This window comes from Somniosus microcephalus, chromosome 6, assembly GCF_052327205.1.
Source record: "Somniosus microcephalus isolate GS21.2 chromosome 6, FLI_Smic_1.0, whole genome shotgun sequence".
In the NCBI taxonomy this organism is placed as follows: domain Eukaryota; kingdom Metazoa; phylum Chordata; class Chondrichthyes; order Squaliformes; family Somniosidae; genus Somniosus; species Somniosus microcephalus.
The window spans coordinates 281,572,431-281,597,970 of NC_140992.1; the positions used below are offsets into that span (position 1 = coordinate 281,572,431).

The 25,540-nt window shown below is 54.9% G+C and overlaps 1 protein-coding gene across 2 annotated transcripts in view; it reads left to right on the top strand.

Moving 5' to 3' along the window:
* Positions 1-25,540, top strand: part of acsf3 (acyl-CoA synthetase family member 3) — a 245,584-nt gene that overhangs the window by 215,736 nt on the left and 4,308 nt on the right. For both annotated transcript variants that reach the window (XM_085991957.1, XM_085991958.1), the window contains exon 8: positions 16,965-17,099. In XM_085991957.1, coding sequence (XP_085848083.1) covers positions 16,965-17,099 — 135 coding nt within the window. The remainder of the gene's footprint in view (positions 1-16,964; positions 17,100-25,540) is intronic.

Sequence of the window (25,540 nt, forward strand, 5' to 3'; positions counted from 1 at the left end):
TGCTTCCTCAGTACTGCCCCTCTGACAGTGCGGTGCTCCCTCAGTACTGCCCCTCCGACAGTGCGGCGCTCCCTCAGTATTGCCCCTCCGACAGTGCGGGCGCTCCCTCAGTACTGCCCCTCCGACAGTGCGGCGCTCCCTCAATACTGCCCCTCCGACAGTGTGGCGCTTCCTCAGTACTGCACTGGAGTGTCAGCCTAGATTTTTGTGCTCAAGTGTCTGGAGTGGGACCCACAAACTTCTGACTCAGAGGCGAGAGTGCTACCAACTGAGCCACAGCTGACACTTCATATTGACATATTTTGCAGTAGCCGGACATTTTCACCTAAGATCAGTTTTATCACGAATCTAAACATCATTCAGGTGACCTTACAAGCCTCTGCTTCACATGGGGACAGACACCGGTGATGGTCATTCGAGTGTTAGCGAGAGGGCTTCAGTGTACAGCACATTCTGTGAGGGAAATTAGTACCATAAAGGAATAATGATCTTAAATGCACCCTGCTGCCTTCTAGCCCATCACTGTTTGTTTGAGGGACGTTACACCAGTCTGCACCTCCCTCCCTGTGCCTCTTCCACTTCTTTCCCTCGTTTGACAGATATTTTTCTGCTTCACTGGAAGCTCACTAATGAAGTCTCTCTTGTTTTGAATGATCCAACAGCCTCGATAACTAAACCGTATGTTGGGGAAGTAATTAACAAGGCACCCTGCATCCTGCTCCCAGCAAATTACCCAGGGACTTTTCATCAGGCTGTCTGCATTATTATCAGAGTTAATCAAACACACAGAGAAGGAGAACAAATGGGGGAATAGTGTGGTGCAGAATGGCACTGAGGGCGGATTCATGGGGCTTAGTACAAGGTGGCATCAGAGATTGAGCTTTGCTAATAGTAACAGTACGACATGGGAATCTAATAGAAAAATAGGAGCAGGAGCAGGCCATTCGGCCCTTCGAGCCTGCTCCGCCATTCAATATGATCATGGCTGACCCTCTATCTCAATACCATATTCCCACTCTCTCCCCAGACTCTTTGATGCCTTTTGTGTCGGGAATAGAATGCGAGATTGAAGGAATTTACCATGGGATTTTGGTACATGGTTTCTTGGGAGTTTAGCATGAGGTAACATAGAAACATACAAGATAGGAGCAGGAGTAGGCCATTCGGCCCCTCGAGCCTGCTCTGCAATTCAATGAGATCATGGCTGATCATCCAAATTCAGTATCCGGTCCCTGCTTTCTCCACATACCCCTTGATCCCTTTAACCTTAAGAAATATATCCAACTTCTTCTTGAATATATTTAATGTATTGGCCTCTACTGCCTTCTGTGGTGGAGAATTCCACAGGTTCACCACTCTCTGGGTGAAGAAATTCCTCCTCATCTCTGTCCTAAATGGCCTACCCCTTATCCTTAGACTGTGACCCCTGGTTCTGAACTCCCCGACCATTGGGATCATCCTTCCTGCATCTAGTCTGTCCAGTCCTGTCAGAATTTTATAAGTTTCAATGAGATCCCCTCTCATTCTTCTAAACTCCAGCGAGTACAAGCCCAATCGACCCAATCTCTCCTCGTGCGTCATTCCTGCCATCCCAGGTATCAGCCTGGTGAATCTTCGCTGAACTCCTTCCATGGCAAGAACATCCTTCCTCAGATAAGGCGACCAAAACTGCGCACAATACTCAAGGTGTGATCTCACCAAGGCCCTGTACAACTGCAGCAAGACATCCTTGTTCCTGTACTCGAATTCTCTCGCTACGAAGGCCAACATACCATTTGCCTTCTTAACCGCCTGCTGCAATGCATGCTTACCTTCAGCGACTGGTGCACAAGGACACCCAGGTCTCGTTGCACTTCCCCTTCTCCCAATCTATTGCCATTCAGATAATCTGCCTTCCTGTTTTTGCCACCAAAGTGGATAACCTCACATTTATCCACGTTATATTGCATCTGCCATGGTTCTGCCCAATCACCCAACCTGTCCAAATCATACTGTAGTTTCTCGGCATCCTCCTCACAGCACACACGCCCACCCAGCTTTGTGTTGTCTGCAAATTTGGAGATATTACATCTAGTTCTCTTGTCTAGATCATTAATATATATTGTGAATAGCTGGGGTCGAAGGACCGATCCCTGCGGTACCCCACTAGTCACTGCCTGCCACTCGGAAAAAGACCCGTTTATTCCAACTCTTTGCTTTCTGTCTGCCAACCAGTTCTCTATCCAAGTCAATACCTTGCCCCCAATCCCATTTAAGAGATGTTGTGATTTGGAATGCGCTGCCTGAAAGGGTGGTGGAAGCAGATTCAATTATAACTTTCAGAAGGGTATTGGATAAATACCTGAAGGGGAAAAATGTGCAGTGGTATGGGGAAAGAGCAGGGGAGTGGGACTAATTGGATAGCTCGACCAAAGAGCTGGTACAGGCATGATGGGCCGAATGGCCTCCTTCTGTGATATATCATTCTGGGATGTGGGGCATAATTTTATGGCCTGTTGCCCAGCGGAACCAGGGCAGACTTCTCAAACCCTGTCCGGATCATTTGGGAAGCTGAGATTCCCAGTCCGGATTGTTTCGAAAGTGGAGATTCCCTGTCCGGATTAGAATCTTAGAATCTTACAGCACAGAAGGAGGCCATTCGGCCTGTCGTGCCTGTGCCGGCTCTTTGAACGAGCTGTCCAATTTAGTCCCACACCCCAGCTGTTGCCCCATAACTCTGCAAATTAGTCCTCTTCAAGTACATGTGTCCCAGATCTTAACAACCCTCTGTGTGAAGAAATTTCTCATTTCCCCCTCTGGTTCTTTTGCTAATTATTTTAAATCTGTGAACTCTGGTTACCGACCCACTGGGCAGAGGAAACACTTTCTTCCTACTTGTTCTATCAAAACCCCTCATAATTTTGAATACCTCTATTAGGTCTCCCTCTAACCTTCTCTGCTCTAAGGAGAACAATCCCAGCTTCCCCAATCTCTCCACATAACTGAACTCCCTCACCCCTGGTATCATCCTGGTAAACCCCCTCTGTACCCTCCCCAGGGCCTTAACATCCTTCCTAAACTGTGATGCCCAGAATTGAACACAATACTCCAGCTGAGACCTAACCAGAGATTTGTAAAGGTTTACCATGACTTCCTTGTTTTTGTATTTAATGCCCCTATTTACAAAGCCAAGTATCCCGTACACTTTCTTAACCACCTTCTCAACTTGTCCTGCCACCTCCAAGGCTTTGTGACTATGCACCCCCAGGTCCCTCTGCTCTTGCACCCCCTCAAAATAGTACCATTGCGATGATACTGCCTCTCCATGGCGTTCCTCCCAAAGTGCATCACTTCACACTTCTCTGCATTAAATTGCATCTGCCACGTGTCTGCCCATTTCACCAGTCTGTCTATGTCCTCCTGAAGTCTGCTACTATCCTCCTCACTGTTTACTACACTGCCAAGTTTTGTATTGTCTGCAAACTTTAAACTTGTACTCCCTGTACCCAAGTATTTATATATAACAAGATAAGCAACGGTCTTAATACTGAGCCCTGGGGGTCCCCACTGCATACTTCCCTCCAGTCAGTATTGTTTGGGAACACTATCATTCCCTGTCCGGATGTTTTGGGAACACTGTCACTCCCTGTGCGGATGGGCTGGTAACGCTATCATTCCCTGTCCGGATGTTTTGGGGATGCTGTCATTCCCTGTCTGGATGGTTTGGGAACACTGTCATTCCCTGTGAGGATGGTTTGGGAACACTATCATTCCCTGTGAGGATGGTTTGGGAACACTGTCATTCCCTGTGCGGATGGTTTGGGAACACTGTCATTCCCTGTCTGGATGGTTTGGGAACACTGTCATTCCCTGTGAGGATGGTTTGGGAACACTATCATTCCCTGTGAGGATGGTTTGGGAACACTGTCATTCCCTGTGCGGATGGTTTGGGAACACTGTCATTCCCTGTGCGGATGGTTTGGGAAGGCTATCATTCCCTGTGCGGATGGTTTGGGAACGCTATCATTCCCTGTGCGGATGGTTTGGGAACACTGTCATTCCCTGTGCGCATATTTTGGGAACACTGCCATTCTCTGTGTGGATGGTTTGGGAACACTATCATTCCCTGTGAGGATGGTTTGGGAACACTGTCATTCCCTGTGCGGATGGTTTGGGAACACTGTCATTCCCTGTGCGGATGGTTTGGGAACACTGCCATTCTCTGTGTGGATGGTTTGGGAACACTATAATTCCCTGTCCGGATGGTTTGGGAATGCTGTCATTCCCTGTGCGGATGGTTTGGGAATGCTGATATTCCCTGTGCGGACAGTTTGGGAATGCTATCATTCCCTGTGCGGATGGTTTGGGAACGCTGTCATTCCCTGTGCGGATGGTTTGGGAACGCTGTCATTCCCTGTGCGGATGGTTTGGGAACGCTATCATTCCCTGTGCGGATGGTTTGGGAACGCTGTCATTCCCTGTGTGGATGGTTTGGGAACACTGTCATTCCCTGTGCGGAGGGTTTGGGAACGCTATCATTCCCTGTGCGGATGGTTTGGGAACAGTCATTCCCTGTCCGGGTGGTTTGGGAACGCTGTCATTCCTTGTGCGGATGGTTTGGGAACGCAGTCATTCCCTGTGCGGATGGTTTGGGAACGCTGTCATTCCTTGTGCAGATGGTTTGGGAACGCTGTCATTCCCTGTGCGGATGGTTTGGGAACGCTGTCATTCCTTGTGCGGATGGTTTGGGAACGCTGTCATTCCTTGTGCGGATGGTTTGGGAACGCTGTCATTCCCTGTGCGGATGGTTTGGGAATGCTGTCATTCCCTGTGCGGATGGTTTGGGAACGCTGTCATTCCCTGTGCGGATGGTTTGGGAATGCTGTCATTCCCTGTGCGGATGGTTTGGGAACGCTGTCATTCCCTGTGCGGATGGTTTGGGAACGCTGTTATTCCCTGTGCGGATGGTTTGGGAACGCTGTCATTCCCTGTGCGGATGGTTTGGGAACGCTGTCATTCCTTGTGCGGGTGGTTTGGGAACGCTGTCATTCCCTGTGCGGATGGTTTGGGAACGCTATCATTCCCTGTGCGGATGGTTTGGGAACAGTCGTTCCCTGTGCGGATGATTTGGGAACGCTATCATTCCCTGTGCGGATGGTTTGGGAACGCTATCATTCCCTGTGCGGATGGTTTGGGAACGCTATCATTCCCTGTGCGGATGGTTTGGGAACGCTATCATTCCCTGTGCGGATGGTTTGGGAACGCTATCATTCCCTGTGCGGATGGTTTGGGAACGCTGTCATTCCCTGTGCAGATGGTTTGGGAACGCTATCATTCCCTGTGCGGATGGTTTGGGAATGCTGTCATTCCCTGTGCGGATGCTTTGGGAACACTGTCATTCCCTGTGCGGATGGTTTGGGAACGCTGTCATTCCCTGTGCGGGTGGTTTGGGAATGCTATCATTCCCTGTGCGGATGGCTTGGGAACGCTCTCATTCCCTGTGCGGATGGTTTGGGAACACTGTCATTCCCTGTGCGGATGGTTTGGGAATGCTATCATTCCCTGTGCGGATGGTTTGGGAACGCTCTCATTCCCTGTGCGGATGGTTTGGGAATGCTGTCATTCCCTGTGCGGATGGTTTGGGAACACTGTCATTCCCTGTGCGGATGGTTTGGGAACACTGTCATTCCCTGTGCGAATGGTTTGGGAATGCTATCATTCCCTGTGCGGATGGTTTGGGAACGCTCTCATTCCCTGTGCGGATGGTTTGGGAACGCTCTCATTCCCTGTGCGGATGGTTTGGGAACGCTATCATTCCCTGTGCGGATGGTTCGGGAACGCTGTCATTCCCTGTCCGGGTGGTTTGGGAACGCTATCATTCCCTGTGCGGATGAGCTGTTCTGTCTTAATGCGGGATAGATGAGGCAGTGGCTTCTTTTATTTCGTGGGGTTCTAATCTTTTCCTGGTGGGTGATTTATTAGTGACCTCACACAATCATCCCCGCTCTGAATACACGGTGGAATTAGCTGGTGTATTTAACACAGGGGATCGCCGAACATTGTGGCTCCTCTCAGAGGGTTAACAGCAGCCTGTACATTGCTGACCAGCTCCGATCTCAGAGCCAGCAGCAACTCTTGTGTTGAAGTAAGGGTTTGATTAATCTGCTGCAGAGATGTTGCAAGTTAGATTTGCTTGCATCTGGACAGGGGTCATTTATAATAACGCACTTGGAATATGTTAAAACCCAGCTAGCCAGCTGTGCTTAAGAAAATATCAATTTGGAGCCTCCAGCTGCTTTCTAATGACATTTATTTCAATGGACTATGTGACCCATCCTCCCTTGAGTTTCCCCTGATTAGATAATTCCACCCAGTGTCAGCATCGAATGCACAGGCAGCCGCTGTAATCAGCCTCTGCTGAGCGCCTTCAGGTTTGCTTCTGCGTGGTTTGGGGAGGGGATGGTTGCAAGTTTCCTCCATTTACTGTCCATTAACCTGTGATATTGGGCTGCTGTGATTGTTGGGGTATCTCCCGTTAACCTGTGGCGGGTCAGATGGCTCTGCTTCCAACTGCATCAACTTGTCACCTCGTCAAGTGTATACATCCGGCTACTGAGGCTTCAAACTCTTTTACACACTGCTCCAAATTGTTTTGTGCCAGGCTGTGCTTATTTCATGATAATCCCAGTGTATCCTGTGCTGTATCTTTTTCCCAGTGTCCCGGGGTCTCGCCCAGTGTCCCCGGGTCTCGCCCAGTGTCCCGGGGTCTCGCCCAGTGTCCCGGGGTCTCGCCCAGTGTCCCGGGGCCTATCCCAGTGTCCCGGGGTCTCGCCCAATGTCCCGGGGCCTATCCCAGTGTCCCGGGGCCTATCCCAGTGTCCCCGGGGTCTCGCCCAGTGTCCCCGGGTCTCGCCCAGTGTCCCGGGGTCTCGCCCAGTGTCCCGGGGTCTCGCCCAGTGTCCCGGGGCCTATCCCAGTGTCCCGGGGTCTCGCCCAGTGTCCCAGGGCCTATCCCAGTGTCCCGGGGCCTATCCCAGTGTCCCCGGGGTCTCGCCCAGTGTCCCCGGGTCTCGCCCAGTGTCCCGGGGTCTCGCCCAGTGTCCCGGGGTCTCGCCCAGTGTCCCGGGGCCTATCCCAGTGTCCCGGGGTCTCGCCCAGTGTCCCGGGGTCTCGCCCAGTGTCCCGGGGTCTCGCCCAGTGTCCCGGGGCCTATCCCAGTGTCCCGGGGTCTCGCCCAATGTCCCGGGGCCTATCCCAGTGTCCCGGGGCCTATCCCAGTGTCCCCGGGGCCTATCCCAGTGTCCCCGGGGTCTCGCCCAGTGTCCCCGGGTCTCGCCCAGTGTCCCCGGGTCTCGCCCAGTGTCCCGGGGTCTCGCCCAGTGTCCCGGGGCCTATCCCAGTGTCCCGGGGTCTCGCCCAGTGTCCCAGGGCCTAGCCCAGTGTCCCGGGGCCTATCCCAGTGTCCCCGGGGTCTCGCCCAGTGTCCCGGGGTCTCGCCCAGTGTCCCGGGGTCTGTCCCGGGGTCTCGCCCAGTGTCCCGGGGTCTCGCCCAGTGTCCCGGGGTCTCGCCCGGTGTCACGGGGTCTCGCCCGGTGTCTCGGGTCTCGCCCGGTGTCTCGGGGTCTCGCCCAGTGTCCCAGGGTCTCGCCCAGTGTCCCGGGGTCTCGCCCAGTGTCTCGGGGTCTATCCCAGTGTCTCGGGGTCTCGCCCAGTGTCCCGGGGTCTCGCCCAGTGTCCCCGGGTCTCGCCCAGTGTCCCCGGGTCTCGCACAGTGTCCCGGGGTCTCGCCCAGTGCCCCGGGGTATGTCCCGGGGTCTCGCCCAGTGTCCCAGGGTCTCGCCCAGTGTCACGGGGTCTCGCCCAGTGTCTCGGGGTCTCGCCCAGTGTCCCGGGGTCTCGCCCAGTGTCCCCGGGTCTCGCCCAGTGTCCCGGGGTCTCGCCCAGTGCCCCGGGGTCTGTCCCGGGGTCTCGCCCGGGGTCTCGCCCAGTGTCCCCGGGTCTCGCCCAGTGTCCCGGGGTCTCGCCCAGTGTCCCGGGTCTATCCCAGTGTCCCGGGTCTATCCCAGTGTCCCGGGGTCTCGCCCAGTGTCCCGGGGTCTCGCCCAGTGTCCCGGGGTCTATCCCAGTGTCCCGGGGTCTATCCCAGTGTCCCGGGGTCTATCCCAGTGTCCCGGGTCTATCCCAGTGTCCCGGGTCTATCCCAGTGTCCCGGGTCTATCCCAGTGTCCCGGGGTCTCGCCCAGTGTCCCGGGGTCTCGCCCAGTGTCCCGGGGTCTCGCCCAGTGTCCCGGGGTCTCGCCCAGTGTCCCGGGGTCTATCCCAGTGTCCCGGGGTCTATCCCAGTGTCCCGGGGTCTATCCCAGTGTCCCGGGTCTATCCCAGTGTCCCGGGGTCTCGCCCAGTGTCCCGGGTCTATCCCAGTGTCCCGGGTCTATCCCAGTGTCCCGGGGTCTCGCCCAGTGTCCCGGGGTCTATCCCAGTGTCCCGGGGTCTCGCCCAGTGTTCCCGGGTCTATCTCAGTGTCCCGGGTCTATCCCAGTGTCCCGGGTCTATGCCAGTGTCCCGGGTCTATCCCAGTGTCCCGGGGTCTATCCCAGTGTCCCGGGGTCTCGCCCAGTGTCCCGGGTCTATCCCTGTGTCCCGGGTCTATCCCTGTGTCCCGGGTCTATCCCAGTGTCCCGGGTCTATCCCAGTGTCCCGGGGTCTCGCCCAGTGTCCCGGGGTCTCGCCCAGTGTCCCGGGCTCTCGCCCAGTGTCCCGGGTCTATCCCAGTGTCCCGGGTCTATCCCAGTGTCCCGGGTCTATCCCAGTGTCCCGGGGTCTCGCCCAGTGTCCCGGGGTCTCGCCCAGTGTCCCGGGGTCTATCCCAGTGTCCCGGGGTCTATCCCAGTGTCCCGGGTCTATCCCAGTGTCCCGGGTCTATCCCAGTGTCCCGGGTCTACCCCAGTGTCCCGGGTCTACCCCAGTGTCCCGGGTCTATCCCAGTGTCCCCGGGGTCTCGCCCAGTGTCCCGGGGTCTCGCCCAGTGTCCCGGGGTCTCGCCCAGTGTCCCGGGTCTATCCCAGTGTCCCGGGGTCTGGCCCAGTGCCCCGGGGTCTGGCCCAGTGTCCCGGGTCTATCCCAGTGTCCCGGGTCTATCCCAGTGTCCCGGGGTCTCGCCCAGTGTCCCGGGGTCTCGCCCAGTGTCCCGGGTCTATCCCAGTGTCCCGGGTCTATCCCAGTGTCCCGGGTCTATCCCAGTGTCCCGGGTCTATCCCAGTGTCCCGGGTCTATCCCAGTGCCCCGGGGTCTCGCCCAGTGTCCCGGGGTCTATCCCAGTGTCCCGGGTCTATCCCAGTGTCCCGGGGTCTCGCCCAGTGTCCCGGGTCTATCCCAGTGCCCCGGGGTCTCGCCCAGTGCCCCGGGGTCTCGCCCAGTGTCCCGGGGTCTATCCCAGTGTCCCGGGTCTATCCCGGGGTCTCGCTCGGGGTCTCGCCCAGTGTCCCGGGGTCTATCCCAGTGTCCCGGGGTCTCGCCCAGTGTCCCGGGGTCTATCCCAGTGTCCCGGGGTCTCGCCCAGTGTCCCGGGGTCTATCCCAGTGTCCCGGGCTCTCGCCCAGTGTCCCGGGGTCTCGCCCAGTGTCCCGGGTCTATCTCAGTGTCCCGGGTCTATCTCAGTGTCCCGGGGATTCGCCCAGTGTCCCGGGTCTATCCCAGTGTCCCGGGTCTATCCCGGGGTCTCGCTCGGGGTCTCGCCCAGTGTCCCGGGGTCTATCCCAGTGTCCTGGGGTCTATCCCAGTGTCCCCGGGTCTATCTCAGTGTCACTTGGTTGAGGGGTAAGTAGAGAAGGGTTCGAGGGACTTGATGTATCAGAAAGGGGCGCAGGCTCTTTTCTCTGTTCTCTCTCGGCTTCAATCCACCCCTTTAATCAAATGATTAAGTTTAATAAACTTTTGTTCGTGATGAAAACAAACCGCTCGTGACAACTGAGAGAACAGAAACCAACAGCCTGTCCCTCAGAGGATGTGAGGACAGACTCGCTGCATGTTTCACTGCCCCGTTCCCTCCATTATCTCCTTAAATTGAACACGGGAGCTCAGCAGTTCATACACGTGGAGATAGACCAGGCATTTGCAGCTGCTCACACTCACATATACACAGACATGTGCACTTTGTTGCAGACCAGTCCAGTGCAGTGGTTGTGATTATGACCTGGGTTTGTGTTGTGTAGGGGACACGGTGGGTTACAGGGACGGTGTTTACTGGTTGTGTTTGTGTTGTGTAGGGGACACGGTGGGTTACAGGGACGGTGTTTACTGGTTGTGTTGTGTAGGGGACGCGGTGGGTTACAGGGACGGTGTTTACTGGTTGTGTTTGTGTTGTGTAGGGGACACGGTGGGTTACAGGGACGGTGTTTACTGGTTGTGTTTGTGTAGGGGACGCGGTGGGTTACAGGGACGGTGTTTACTGGTTGTGTTTGTGTTGTGTAGGGGACACGGTGGGTTACAGGGACGGTGTTTACTGGTTGTGTTTGTGTTGTGTAGGGGACACGGTGGGTTACAGGGACGGTGTTTACTGGTTGTGTTTGTGTTGTGTAGGGGACACGGTGGGTTACAGGGACGGTGTTTACTGGTTGTGTTTGTGTTGTGTAGGGGACACGGTGGGTTACAGGGACGGTGTTTACTGGTTGTGTTGTGTAGGGGACACGGTGGGTTACAGGGACGGTGTTTACTGGTTGTGTTTGTGTTGTGTAGGGGACACGGTGGGTTACAGGGACGGTGTTTATTGGTTGTGTTTGTGTTGTGTAGGGGACACGGTGGGTTACAGGGACGGTGTTTACTGGTTGTGTTGTGTAGGGGACACGGTGGGTTACAGGGACGGTGTTTACTGGTTATGTTTGTGTTTGTGTAGGGGACACGGTGGGTTACAGGAACGGTGTTTACTGGTTGTGTTGTGTAGGGGACGCGGTGGGTTGCAGGGACGGTGTTTACTGGTTGTGTTTGTGTTGTGTAGGGGACACGGTGGGTTACAGGGACGGTGTTTACTGGTTGTGTTTGTGTAGGGGACGCAGTGGGTTACAGGGACGGTGTTTACTGGTTGTGTTTGTGTTGTGTAGGGGACACGGTGGGTTACAGGGACGGTGTTTACTGGTTGTGTTTGTGTTGTGTAGGGGACACAGTGGGTTACAGGGACGGTGTTTACTGGTTGTGTTTGTGTTGTGTAGGGGACACGGTGGGTTACAGGGACGGTGTTTACTGGTTGTGTTGTGTAGGGGACACGGTGGGTTACAGGGACGGTGTTTACTGGTTGTGTTTGTGTTTGTGTAGGGGACACGGTGGATTACAGGGACCTTGTTTACTGGTTGTGTTGTGTAGGGGACACGGTGGGTTACAGGGACAGTGTTTACTGGTTGTGTTTGTGTAGGGGACACCGGTGGGTTACAGGGACGGTGTTTACTGGTTGTGTTGTGTAGGGGACACGGTGGGTTACAGGGACAGTGTTTACTGGTTGTGTTTGTGTTGTGTAGGGGACACGGTGGGTTACAGGGACAGTGTTTACTGGTTGTGTTTGTGTTGTGTAGGGGACGGTGTTTACTGGTTGTGTTGTGTAGGGGACACGGTGGGTTACAGGGACGGTGTTTACTGGTTGTGTTTGTGTAGGGGACACGGTGGGTTACAGGGACGGTGTTTACTGGTTGTGTTTGTGTTGTGTAGGGGACACGGTGGGTGACAGGGACGGTGTTTACTGGTTGTGTTGTGTAGGGGACACGGTGGGTTACAGGGACGGTGTTTACTGGTTGTGTTTGTGTTGTGTAGGGGACACGGTGGGTTACAGGGACGGTGTTTACTGGTTGTGTTGTGTAGGGGACACGGTGGGTTACAGGGACGGTGTTTACTGGTTGTGTTTGTGTTGTGTAGGGGACACGGTGGGTTACAGGGACGGTGTTTACTGGTTGTGTTTGTGTTGTGTAGGGGACACGGTGGGTTACAGGGACAGTGTTTACTGGTTGTGTTTGTGTTGTGTAGGGGACACGGTGGGTTACAGGGACGGTGTTTACTGGTTGTGTTGTGTAGGGGACACAGTGGGTTACAGGGACGGTGTTTACTGGTTGTGTTTGTGTTGTGTAGGGGACATGGTGGGTTACAGGGACGGTGTTTACTGGTTGTGTTTGTGTAGGGGACACGCTGGGTTACAGGGACCGTGTTTACTGGTTGTGTTTGTGTTGTGTAGGGGACACGGTGGGTTACAGGGACGGTGTTTACTGGTTGTGTTTGTGTTGTGTAGGGGACACGGTGGGTTACAGGGACGGTGTTTACTGGTTGTGTTTGTGTCGGGGACACGGTGGGTTACAGGGACGGTGTTTACTGGTTGTGTTGTGTAGGGGACACGGTGGGTTACAGGGACGTTGTTTACTGGTTGTGTTTGTGTAGGGGACACGGTGGGTTACAGGGACGGTGTTTACTGGTTGTGTTTGTGTTTGTGTAGGGGACACGGTGGGTTACAGGGACAGTGTTTACTGGTTGTGTTTGTGTTTTGTAGGGGACACGGTGGGTTACAGGGACAGTGTTTACTGGTTGTGTTTTGTGTAGGGGACACAGTGGGTTACAGGGACTGCGTTTACTGGTTGTGTTTGTGTTTTGTAGGGGACACGGTGGGTTACAGGGACAGTGTTTACTGCTTGTGTTTGTGTTTGTGTAGGGGACACGGTGGGTTACAGGGACAGTGTTTACTGTTTGTGTTTGTGTTGTGTAGGGGACACGGTGGGTTACAGGGACGGTGTTTACTGTTTGTGTTTGTGTAGGGGACACGGTGGGTTACAGGGACAGTGTTTACTGTTTGTGTTTGTGTTGTGTAGGGGACACGGTGGGTTACAGGGACAGTGTTTACTGGTTGTGTTTGTGTTTTGTAGGGGACACGGTGGGTTACAGGGACGGTGTTTACTGGTTGTGTTTGTGTTGTGTAGGGGACACGGTGGGTTACAGGGACGGTGTTTACTGGTTGTGTTGTGTAGGGAACACGGTGGGTTACAGGGACGGTGTTTACTGGTTGTGTTTGTGTTGTGTAGGGGACACGGTGGGTTACAGGGACAGTGTTTACTGGTTGTGTTTGTGTAGGGGACACGGTGGGTTACAGGGACGGTGTTTACTGGTTGTGTTGTGTTGTGTAGGGGACACGGTGGGTTACAGGGACGGTGTTTACTGGTTGTGTTTGTGTAGGGGACACGGTGGGTTACAGGGACGGTGTTTACTAGTTGTGTTTGTGTTGTGTAGGGGACACGGTGGGTTACAGGGACAGTGTTTACTGGTTGTGTTGTGTTGTGTAGGGGACACGGTGGGTTACAGGGACAGTGTTTACTGGTTGTGTTTGTGTAGGGGACACGGTGGGTTACAGGGACAGTGTTTGCTGGTTGTGTTTGTGTTGTGTAGGGGACACGGTGGGTTACAGGGACAGTGTTTACTGGTTGTGTTGTGTAGGGGACACGGTGGGTTACAGGGACGGTGTTTACTGGTTGTGTTTGTGTAGGGGACACGGTCGGTTACAGGGACAGTGTTTACTGATTGTGTTTGTGTTGTGTAGGGGACACGGTGGGTTACAGGGACGGTGTTTACTGGTTGTGTTGTGTAGGGGACACAGTGGGTTACAGGGACGGTGTTCACTGGTTGTGTTTGTGTTGTGTAGGGGACACGGTGGGTTACAGGGACAGTGTTTACTGGTTGTGTTGTGTAGGGGACACGGTGGGTTACAGGGACGGTGTTTACTGGTTGTGTTTGTGTTGTGTAGGGGACACGGTGGGTTACAGGGACGGTGTTTACTGGTTGTGTTGTGTAGGGGACACAGTGGGTTACAGGGACAGTGTTTACTGTTTGTGTTTGTGTTGTGTAGGGGACACGGTGGGTTACAGGAACGGTGTTTACTGGTTGTGTTTGTGTTGTGTAGGGGACACGGTGGGTTACAGGGACGGTGTTTACTGGTTGTGTTTGTGTAGGGGACACGGTGGGTTACAGGGACGGTGTTTACTAGTTGTGTTGTGTAGGGGACACGGTGGGTTACAGGGACGGTGTTTACTGGTTGTGTTTGTGTTGTGTAGGGGACACGGTGGGTTACAGGGACGGTGTTTACTGGTTGTGTTTGTGTTGTGTAGGGGACACGGTGGGTTACAGGGACGGTGTTTACTGGTTGTGTTTGTGTTGTGTAGGGGGACACGGTGGGTTACAGGGACAGTGTTTACTGGTTGTGTTTCTGTTGTGTAGGGGACACGGTGGGTTACAGGGACGGTGTTTACTGGTTGTGTTGTGTCGGGGACACGGTGGGTTACAGGGACGGTGTTTACTGGTTGTGTTGTGTAGGGGACACGGGTTACAGGGACGGTGTTTACTGGTTGTGTTTGTGTTGTGCAGGGGACACGGTGGGTTGCAGGGACAGTATTTACTGGTTGTGTTTGTGTTGTGTAGGGGACACGGTGGGTTACAGGGACAGTGTTTACTGGTTGTGTTTGTGTTGTGTAGGGGACACGGTGGGTTACAGGGACGGTGTTTACTGGTTGTGTTTGTGTTGTGTAGGGGACACGGTGGGTTACAGGGACGGTGTTTACTGGTTGTGTTTGTGTTGTGTAGGGGACACGGTGGGTTACAGGGACGGTGTTTACTGGTTGTGTTTGTGTAGGGGACACGGTGGGTTACAGGGACGGTGTTTACTGGTTGTGTTTGTGTTGTGTAGGGGACACGGCGGGTTACAGGGACGGTGTTTACTGGTTGTGTTTGTGTTGTGTAGGGGACACGGTGGGTTACAGGGACGGTGTTTACTGGTTGTGTTTGTGTTGTGTACGGGACACGGTGGGTTACAGGGACGGTGTTTACTGGTTGTGTTTGTGTTGTGTAGGGTACACGGTGGGTTACAGGGACAGTGTTTACTGGTTGTGTTTGTGTAGGGGACACGGTGGGTTACAGGGACGGTGTTTACTGGTTGTGTTGTGTAGGGGACACGGTGGGTTACAGGGACGGTGTTTACTGGTTGTGTTCGTGTTGTGTAGGGGACACGGTGGGTTACATGGACAGTATTTACTGGTTGTGTTTGTGTAGGGGACACGGAGGGTTACAGGGACGGTGTTTACTGGTTGTGTTTGTGTTGTGTAGGGGACACGGTGGGTTACAGGGACAGTGTTTACTGGTTGTGTTTGTGTAGGGGACACGGTGGGTTACAGGGACGGTGTTTACTGGTTGTGTTTGTGTTGTGTAGGGGACACAGTGGGTTACAGGGACGGTGTTTACTGGTTGTGTTTGTGTTGTGTAGGGGACACGGTGGGTTACAGGGACAGTGTTTACTGGTTGTGTTTGTGTAGGGGACACGGTGGGTTACAGGGACAGTGTTTACTGGTTGTGTTTGTGTTGTGTAGGGGACACGGTGGGTTACAGGGACGGTGTTTACTGGTGTTGTGTAGGGGACACGGTGGGTTACAGGGACGGTGTTTACTGGTTGTGTTGTGTAGGGGACATGGTGGGTTACAGGGACGGTGTTTACTGGTTGTGTTGTGTTGTGTAGGGGACACGGTGGGTTACAGGGACAGTGTTTACTGGTTGTGTTTGTGTTGTGTAGGGGACACGGTGGGTTACAGGGACGGTGTTTACTGGTTGTGTTTGTGTTGTGTAGGGGACACGGTGGGTTACAGGGACGGTGTTTACTGGTTGTGTTGTGTAGGGGACACGGTGGGTTACAGGGACGGTGTTTACTGTTTGTGTTGTGTAGGGGACACGGTGGGTTACAGGGACGGTGTTTACTGTTTGTGTTTGTGTTGTGTAGGGGACACGGTGGGTTACAGGGACGGTGTTTACTGGTTGTGTTTGTGTTCTGTATGGGACACGGTGGGTTACAGGGACAGTGTTTACTGGTTGTGTTTGTGTTGTGTAGGGGACACGGTGGGTTACAGGGACAGTGTTTACTGGTTGTGTTTGTGTTGTGTAGGGGACACGGTGGGTTACAGGGACAGTGTTTACTGGTTGTGTTTGTGTTGTGTAGGGGACACGGTGGGTTACAGGGACAGTGTTTACTGGTTGTGTTTGTGTTGTGTAGGGGACACGGTGGGTTACAGGGACGGTGTTTACTGGTTGTGTTTGTGTAGGGGACACGGTGGGTTACAGGGACGGTGTTTACTAGTTGTGTTGTGTTGTGTAGGGGACACGGTGGGTTACAGGGACGGTGTTTACTGGTTGTGTTTGTGTTGTGTAGGGGACACGGTGGGTTACAGGGACGGTGTTTACTGGTTGTGTTTGTGTAGGGGACACGGTGGGTTACAGGGACAGTGTTTACTGGTTGTGTTTGTGTTGTGTAGGGGACACGGTGGGTTACAGGGACGGTGTTTACTGGTTGTGTTTGTGTTGTGTAGGGGACACGGTGGGTTACAGGGACGGTGTTTACTGGTTGTGTTGTGTAGGGGACACAGTGGGTTACAGGGACGGTGTTTACTGGTTGTGTTTGTGTTGTGTAGGGGACACGGTGGGTTACAGGGACGGTGTTTACTGGTTGTTTGTGTAGGGGACACGGTGGGTTACAGGGACAGTGTTTACTGGTTGTGTTTGTGTTGTGTAGGGGACACGGTGGGTTACAGGGACGGTGTTTACTGGTTGTGTTTGTGTTGTGTAGGGGACACGGTGGGTTACAGGGACGGTGTTTACTGGTTGTGTTTGTGTTGTGTAGGGGACACGGTGGGTTACAGGGACGGTGTTTACTGGTTGTGTTGTGTAGGGGACACGATGGGTTACAGGGACGGTGTTTACTGGTTGTGTTGTGTTGTGTAGGGGACACGGTGGGTTACAGGGACGGTGTTTACTGGTTGTGTTTGTGTTTGTGTAGGGGACACGGTGGGTTACAGGGACGGTGTTTACTGGTTGTGTTTGTGTTGTGTAGGGGACACGGTGGGTTACAGGGACGGTGTTTACTGGTTGTGTTTGTGTTGGGGACACGGTGGGTTACAGGGACGGTGTTTACTGGTTGTGTTTGTGTTGTGTAGGGGACACGGTGGGTTACAGGGACGGTGTTTACTGGATTCTGGGCCGCACCTCTGTTGACATCATTAAGAGCAGTGGATACAAGATCAGCGCGCTGGACGTTGAGCGCCACCTCCTGGCACATCCTGATATTGCAGGTTAGAATCCTTTGATTAAAATGCAAACCTGCTTTTCAACCGGAGCGATCTTCCGTGATTTAAGTTTGTAACTTGGTTACCCGTTCTAGTGTGTCAACTCTTACAATCAACAGGTGTGCTCTGTCCTCGCACACAGCCCTGCACACTCGCTCACACACACAGCCCTGCACACTCGCTCACACACACAGCCTTGCACACTCGCTCACACACACAGCTCTGCACACTCGCTCACACACAGCTCTGCACACTCACTAACACACAGCCTTGCACACTCGCTCACACACACAGCTCTGCACACTCGCTCACACACAGCTCTGCACACTCGCTAACACACAGCCCTGCTCACACACACAGCCCTGCACACTCGCTCACACAGTTCTGCACACTCGCTAACACACACAGCCCTGCACACTCGCTCACACACACACAGCCCTGCACACTCGCTCACACACAGCTCTGCACACTCGCTAACACACAGCCCTGCACACTCGCTCACACACACAGCTCTGCACACTCGCTCACACACAGCTCTGCACACTCGCTAACACACAGCCCTGCTCACACACACAGCCTTGCACACTCGCTCACACACACAGCCCTGCACACTCGCTCACACACAGCTCTGCACACTCGCTAACACACACAGCCCTGCACACTCGCTCACACACACACAGCCCTGCACACTCGCTCACACACAGCTCTGCACACTCACTAACACACAGCCCTGCTCACACACACAACCCTGCACACTCGCTCACACACACAGCCCTGCACACTCGCTCACACACACAGCTCTGCACACTCGCTCACACACAGCTCTGCACACTCGCTAACACACACAGCTCTGCACACTCACTCACACACAGCTCTGCACACTCGCTAACACACAGCCCTGCTCACACGCACAGCCCTGCACACTCGCTCACACACACAGCCCTGCACACTCGCTCACACACAGCTCTGCACACTCGCTAACACACACAGCTCTGCACACTCACTCACACACAGCTCTGCACACTCGCTAACACACAGCCCTGCTCACACGCACAGCCCTGCACACTCGCTCACACACACAGCCCTGCACACTCGCTCACACACAGCTCTGCACACTCGCTAACACACACAGCCCTGCACACTCGCTCACACACACACAGCCCTGCAAGCTCGCTCACACACAGCTCTGCACACTCGCTAACACACAGCCCTGCTCACACACACAGCCCTGCACACTCGCTTGCACACTCGCTCACACACACAGCTCTGCACACTCGCTCACACACAGCTCTGCACACTCGCTAACACACACAGCTCTGCACACTCGCTAACACACACAGCCCTGCACACTCGCTAACACACACAGCCCTGCACACTCGCTCACACACACAGCCCTGCACACTCGCTCACACACAGCCCTGCACACTCACTCACACACAGCTCTGCACACTCGCTAACACACACAGCCCTGCACACTCGCTAACGCACACAGCCCTGCACACTCGCTCACACACACAGCCCTGCACACTCGCTCACACACACAGCCCTGCACACTCGTTCACACACAGCCCTGCACACTCGCTCATACACACAGCCCTGCACACTCGCTCACACACAGCTCTGCACACTCGCTCACACACAGCCCTGCACACTCGCTCATATACACAGCCCTGCACACTCGCTCACACACACAGCCCTGCACACTCGCTCACACACACAGCCCTGCACACTCGCTCACACACACAGCCCAGCACACTCGCTCACACACACAGCCCTGCACACTCGCTCACACACACAGCCCTGCACACTCGCTCACACACACAGCCCTGCTCACTCGCTCACACACACAGCCCTGCACACTCGCTCACACACACAGCCCTGCACACTCGCTTACACACACAGCCCAGCACACTCGCTCACACACACAGCCCAGCACACTCGCTCACACACACAGCCCTGCACACTCGCTCACACACACAGCCCAGCACACTCGCTCACACACACAGCCCTGCACACTCGCTCACACACTGATGTGCCAAATAACTGCCTAAATCCATGAGGTTACAACTTAAAACTAAAGGCTTTTATTAAGTAAGAATCTTGGCATCAAGTTAACACAGGGCAACCATCATTCATCACCGACCCAGCCCTTATGAGTAAAACCCAGCTCTTATAAATAAGACTCACACCAATCAGGAGGATCCATAAAGGCGGAGCTAGGGAGGAACATTAGTGGTTACACCTGTAAAACATTTACAGACATTAACAAGTACAACAACAGACAATCCAGAACACAGCTATTTCATCACACACACAGCCCTGCACACTCGCTCACACACACAGCCCTGCACACTCGCTAACACACAGCCCTGCTCACACACACAACCCTGCACACTCACTCACACACACAGCCCTGCACACTTGCTCACACACACACAGCCCTGCACACTCGCTCACACACACACAGCCCTGCACACTCGCTCACACACACAGCCCTGCACACTCGCTCACACACACAGCTCTGCACACTCGCTCACACACACAGCCCTGCACACTCGCTCACACACACACAGCCCTGCACAGTCACTCACATACACAGCCCTGCACACTCACTCACACACACACAGCCCTGCACACTCGCTCACACACACAGCCCTGCACACTCGCTCACACACACACAGCCCTGCACACTCGCTCACACACACAGCCCTGCACACTCACTCACACACACACAGCCCTGCACACTCGCTCACACACACAGCCCTGCACACTCGCTCACACACACACAGCCCTGCACACTCGCTCACACACACAGCCCTGCACACTCGCTCACACACACACAGCCCTGCTCACTCGCTCACACACACAGCCCTGCTCACTCGCTCACACACACAGCCCTGCACACTCGCTCACACACACACAGCCCTGCACACTCGCTCACACACACAGCCCTGCACACTCGCTCACACACACAGCCCTGCTCACTCGCTCACACACACACAGCCCTGCACACTCGCTCACACACACAGCCCTGCTCACTCGCTCACACACACACAGCCCTGCACACTCACTCACACACACAGCCCTGCACACTCTCACACACACACAGCCCTGCACACTCGCTCACACACACAGCCCTGCACACTCGCTCACACACACACAGCCCTGCACACTCGCTCACACACACAGCCCTGCTCACTCGCTCACACACACAGCCCTGCACACTCGCTCACACACACAGCCCTGCTCACTCACTCACACACACAGCCCTGCTCACTCGTTCACACACACAGCCCTGCACACTCGCTCACACACACAGCCCTGCACACTCGCTCACACACACACAGCCCTGCACACTCGCTCACACACACAGCCCTGCACACTCGCTCACACACACAGCCCTGCTCACTCGCTCACACACACACAGCCCTGCACACTCGCTCACACACACAGCCCTGCTCACTCGCTCACACACACACAGCCCTGCACACTCACTCACACACACAGCCCTGCACACTCGCTCACACACACAGCCCTGCACACTCGCTCACACACACAGCCCTGCACACTCGCTCACACACACAGCCCTGCACACTCGCTCACACACACAGCCCAGCACACTCGCTCACACACACAGCCCTGCACACTCGCTCACACACTGATGTGCCAAATAACTGCCTAAATCCATGAGGTTACAACTTAAAACTAAAGGCTTTTATTAAGTAAGAATCTTGGCATCAAGTTAACACAGGGCAACCATCATTCATCACCGACCCAGCCCTTATGAGTAAAACCCAGCTCTTATAAATAAGACTCACACCAATCAGGAGGATCCATAAAGGCGGAGCTAGGGAGGAACATTAGTGGTTACACCTGTAAAACATTTACAGACATTAACAAGTACAACAACAGACAATCCAGAACACAGTTATTTCATCACACACACAGCCCTGCACACTCGCTCACACACACAGCCCTGCACACTCGCTAACACACAGCCCTGCTCACACACACAGCCCTGCACACTCACTCACACACACAGCCCTGCACACTCGCTCACACACACACAGCCCTGCACACTCGCTCACACACACACAGCCCTGCACACTCGCTCACACACACAGCCCTGCACACTCGCTCACACACACAGCTCTGCACACTCGCTCACACACACAGCCCTGCACACTCGCTCACACACACAGCCCTGCACACTCGCTCACACACACAGCCCTGCACACTCACTCACACACACACAGCCCTGCACAGTCACTCACATACACAGCCCTGCACACTCACTCACACACACACAGCCCTGCACACTCGCTCACACACACAGCCCTGCACACTCGCTCACACACACACAGCCCTGCACACTCGCTCACACACACAGCCCTGCACACTCGCTCACACACACACAGCCCTGCACACTCGCTCACACACAGCTCTGCACACTCGCTAACACACACAGCTCTGCACACTCACTCACACACAGCTCTGCACACTCGCTAACACACAGCCCTGCTCACACGCACAGCCCTGCACACTCGCTCACACACACAGCCCTGCACACTCGCTCACACACAGCTCTGCACACTCGCTAACACACACAGCCCTGCACACTCGCTCACACACACACAGCCCTGCAAGCTCGCTCACACACAGCTCTGCACACTCGCTAACACACAGCCCTGCTCACACACACAGCCCTGCACACTCGCTTGCACACTCGCTCACACACACAGCTCTGCACACTCGCTCACACACAGCTCTGCACACTCGCTAACACACACAGCTCTGCACACTCGCTAACACACACAGCCCTGCACACTCGCTAACACACACAGCCCTGCACACTCGCTCACACACACAGCCCTGCACACTCGCTCACACACAGCCCTGCACACTCACTCACACACAGCTCTGCACACTCGCTAACACACACAGCCCTGCACACTCGCTAACGCACACAGCCCTGCACACTCGCTCACACACACAGCCCTGCACACTCGCTCACACACACAGCCCTGCACACTCGTTCACACACAGCCCTGCACACTCGCTCATACACACAGCCCTGCACACTCGCTCACACACAGCTCTGCACACTCGCTCACACACAGCCCTGCACACTCGCTCATATACACAGCCCTGCACACTCGCTCACACACACAGCCCTGCACACTCGCTCACACACACAGCCCTGCACACTCGCTCACACACACAGCCCAGCACACTCGCTCACACACACAGCCCTGCACACTCGCTCACACACACAGCCCTGCACACTCGCTCACACACACAGCCCTGCTCACTCGCTCACACACACAGCCCTGCACACTCGCTCACACACACAGCCCTGCACACTCGCTTACACACACAGCCCAGCACACTCGCTCACACACACAGCCCAGCACACTCGCTCACACACACAGCCCTGCACACTCGCTCACACACACAGCCCAGCACACTCGCTCACACACACAGCCCTGCACACTCGCTCACACACTGATGTGCCAAATAACTGCCTAAATCCATGAGGTTACAACTTAAAACTAAAGGCTTTTATTAAGTAAGAATCTTGGCATCAAGTTAACACAGGGCAACCATCATTCATCACCGACCCAGCCCTTATGAGTAAAACCCAGCTCTTATAAATAAGACTCACACCAATCAGGAGGATCCATAAAGGCGGAGCTAGGGAGGAACATTAGTGGTTACACCTGTAAAACATTTACAGACATTAACAAGTACAACAACAGACAATCCAGAACACAGCTATTTCATCACACACACAGCCCTGCACACTCGCTCACACACACAGCCCTGCACACTCGCTAACACACAGCCCTGCTCACACACACAACCCTGCACACTCACTCACACACACAGCCCTGCACACTTGCTCACACACACACAGCCCTGCACACTCGCTCACACACACACAGCCCTGCACACTCGCTCACACACACAGCCCTGCACACTCGCTCACACACACAGCTCTGCACACTCGCTCACACACACAGCCCTGCACACTCGCTCACACACACACAGCCCTGCACAGTCACTCACATACACAGCCCTGCACACTCACTCACACACACACAGCCCTGCACACTCGCTCACACACACAGCCCTGCACACTCGCTCACACACACACAGCCCTGCACACTCGCTCACACACACAGCCCTGCACACTCACTCACACACACACAGCCCTGCACACTCGCTCACACACACAGCCCTGCACACTCGCTCACACACACACAGCCCTGCACACTCGCTCACACACACAGCCCTGCACACTCGCTCACACACACACAGCCCTGCTCACTCGCTCACACACACAGCCCTGCTCACTCGCTCACACACACAGCCCTGCACACTCGCTCACACACACACAGCCCTGCACACTCGCTCACACACACAGCCCTGCACACTCGCTCACACACACAGCCCTGCTCACTCGCTCACACACACACAGCCCTGCACACTCGCTCACACACACAGCCCTGCTCACTCGCTCACACACACACAGCCCTGCACACTCACTCACACACACAGCCCTGCACACTCTCACACACACACAGCCCTGCACACTCGCTCACACACACAGCCCTGCACACTCGCTCACACACACACAGCCCTGCACACTCGCTCACACACACAGCCCTGCTCACTCGCTCACACACACAGCCCTGCACACTCGCTCACACACACAGCCCTGCTCACTCACTCACACACACAGCCCTGCTCACTCGTTCACACACACAGCCCTGCACACTCGCTCACACACACAGCCCTGCACACTCGCTCACACACACACAGCCCTGCACACTCGCTCACACACACAGCCCTGCACACTCGCTCACACACACAGCCCTGCTCACTCGCTCACACACACACAGCCCTGCACACTCGCTCACACACACAGCCCTGCTCACTCGCTCACACACACACAGCCCTGCACACTCACTCACACACACAGCCCTGCACACTCGCTCACACACACAGCCCTGCACACTCGCTCACACACACAGCCCTGCACACTCGCTCACACACACAGCCCTGCACACTCGCTCACACACACAGCCCAGCACACTCGCTCACACACACAGCCCTGCACACTCGCTCACACACTGATGTGCCAAATAACTGCCTAAATCCATGAGGTTACAACTTAAAACTAAAGGCTTTTATTAAGTAAGAATCTTGGCATCAAGTTAACACAGGGCAACCATCATTCATCACCGACCCAGCCCTTATGAGTAAAACCCAGCTCTTATAAATAAGACTCACACCAATCAGGAGGATCCATAAAGGCGGAGCTAGGGAGGAACATTAGTGGTTACACCTGTAAAACATTTACAGACATTAACAAGTACAACAACAGACAATCCAGAACACAGTTATTTCATCACACACACAGCCCTGCACACTCGCTCACACACACAGCCCTGCACACTCGCTAACACACAGCCCTGCTCACACACACAGCCCTGCACACTCACTCACACACACAGCCCTGCACACTCGCTCACACACACACAGCCCTGCACACTCGCTCACACACACACAGCCCTGCACACTCGCTCACACACACAGCCCTGCACACTCGCTCACACACACAGCTCTGCACACTCGCTCACACACACAGCCCTGCACACTCGCTCACACACACAGCCCTGCACACTCGCTCACACACACAGCCCTGCACACTCACTCACACACACACAGCCCTGCACAGTCACTCACATACACAGCCCTGCACACTCACTCACACACACACAGCCCTGCACACTCGCTCACACACACAGCCCTGCACACTCGCTCACACACACACAGCCCTGCACACTCGCTCACACACACAGCCCTGCACACTCGCTCACACACACACAGCCCTGCACACTCACTCACACACACACAGCCCTGCACACTCGCTCACACACACAGCCCTGCACACTCGCTCACACACACACAGCCCTGCACACTCGCTCACACACACAGCCCTGCACACTCGCTCACACACACACAGCCCTGCTCACTCGCTCACACACACAGCCCTGCTCACTCGCTCACACACACAGCCCTGCACACTCGCTCACACACACACAGCCCTGCACACTCGCTCACACACACAGCCCTGCACACTCGCTCACACACACAGCCCTGCTCACTCGCTCACACACACACAGCCCTGCACACTCGCTCACACACACAGCCCTGCTCACTCGCTCACACACACACAGCCCTGCACACTCACTCACACACACAGCCCTGCACACTCGCTCACACACACACAGCCCTGCACACTCGCTCACACACACAGCCCTGCACACTCGCTCACACACACACAGCCCTGCACACTCGCTCACACACACAGCCCTGCTCACTCGCTCACACACACAGCCCTGCACACTCGCTCACACACACAGCCCTGCTCACTCACT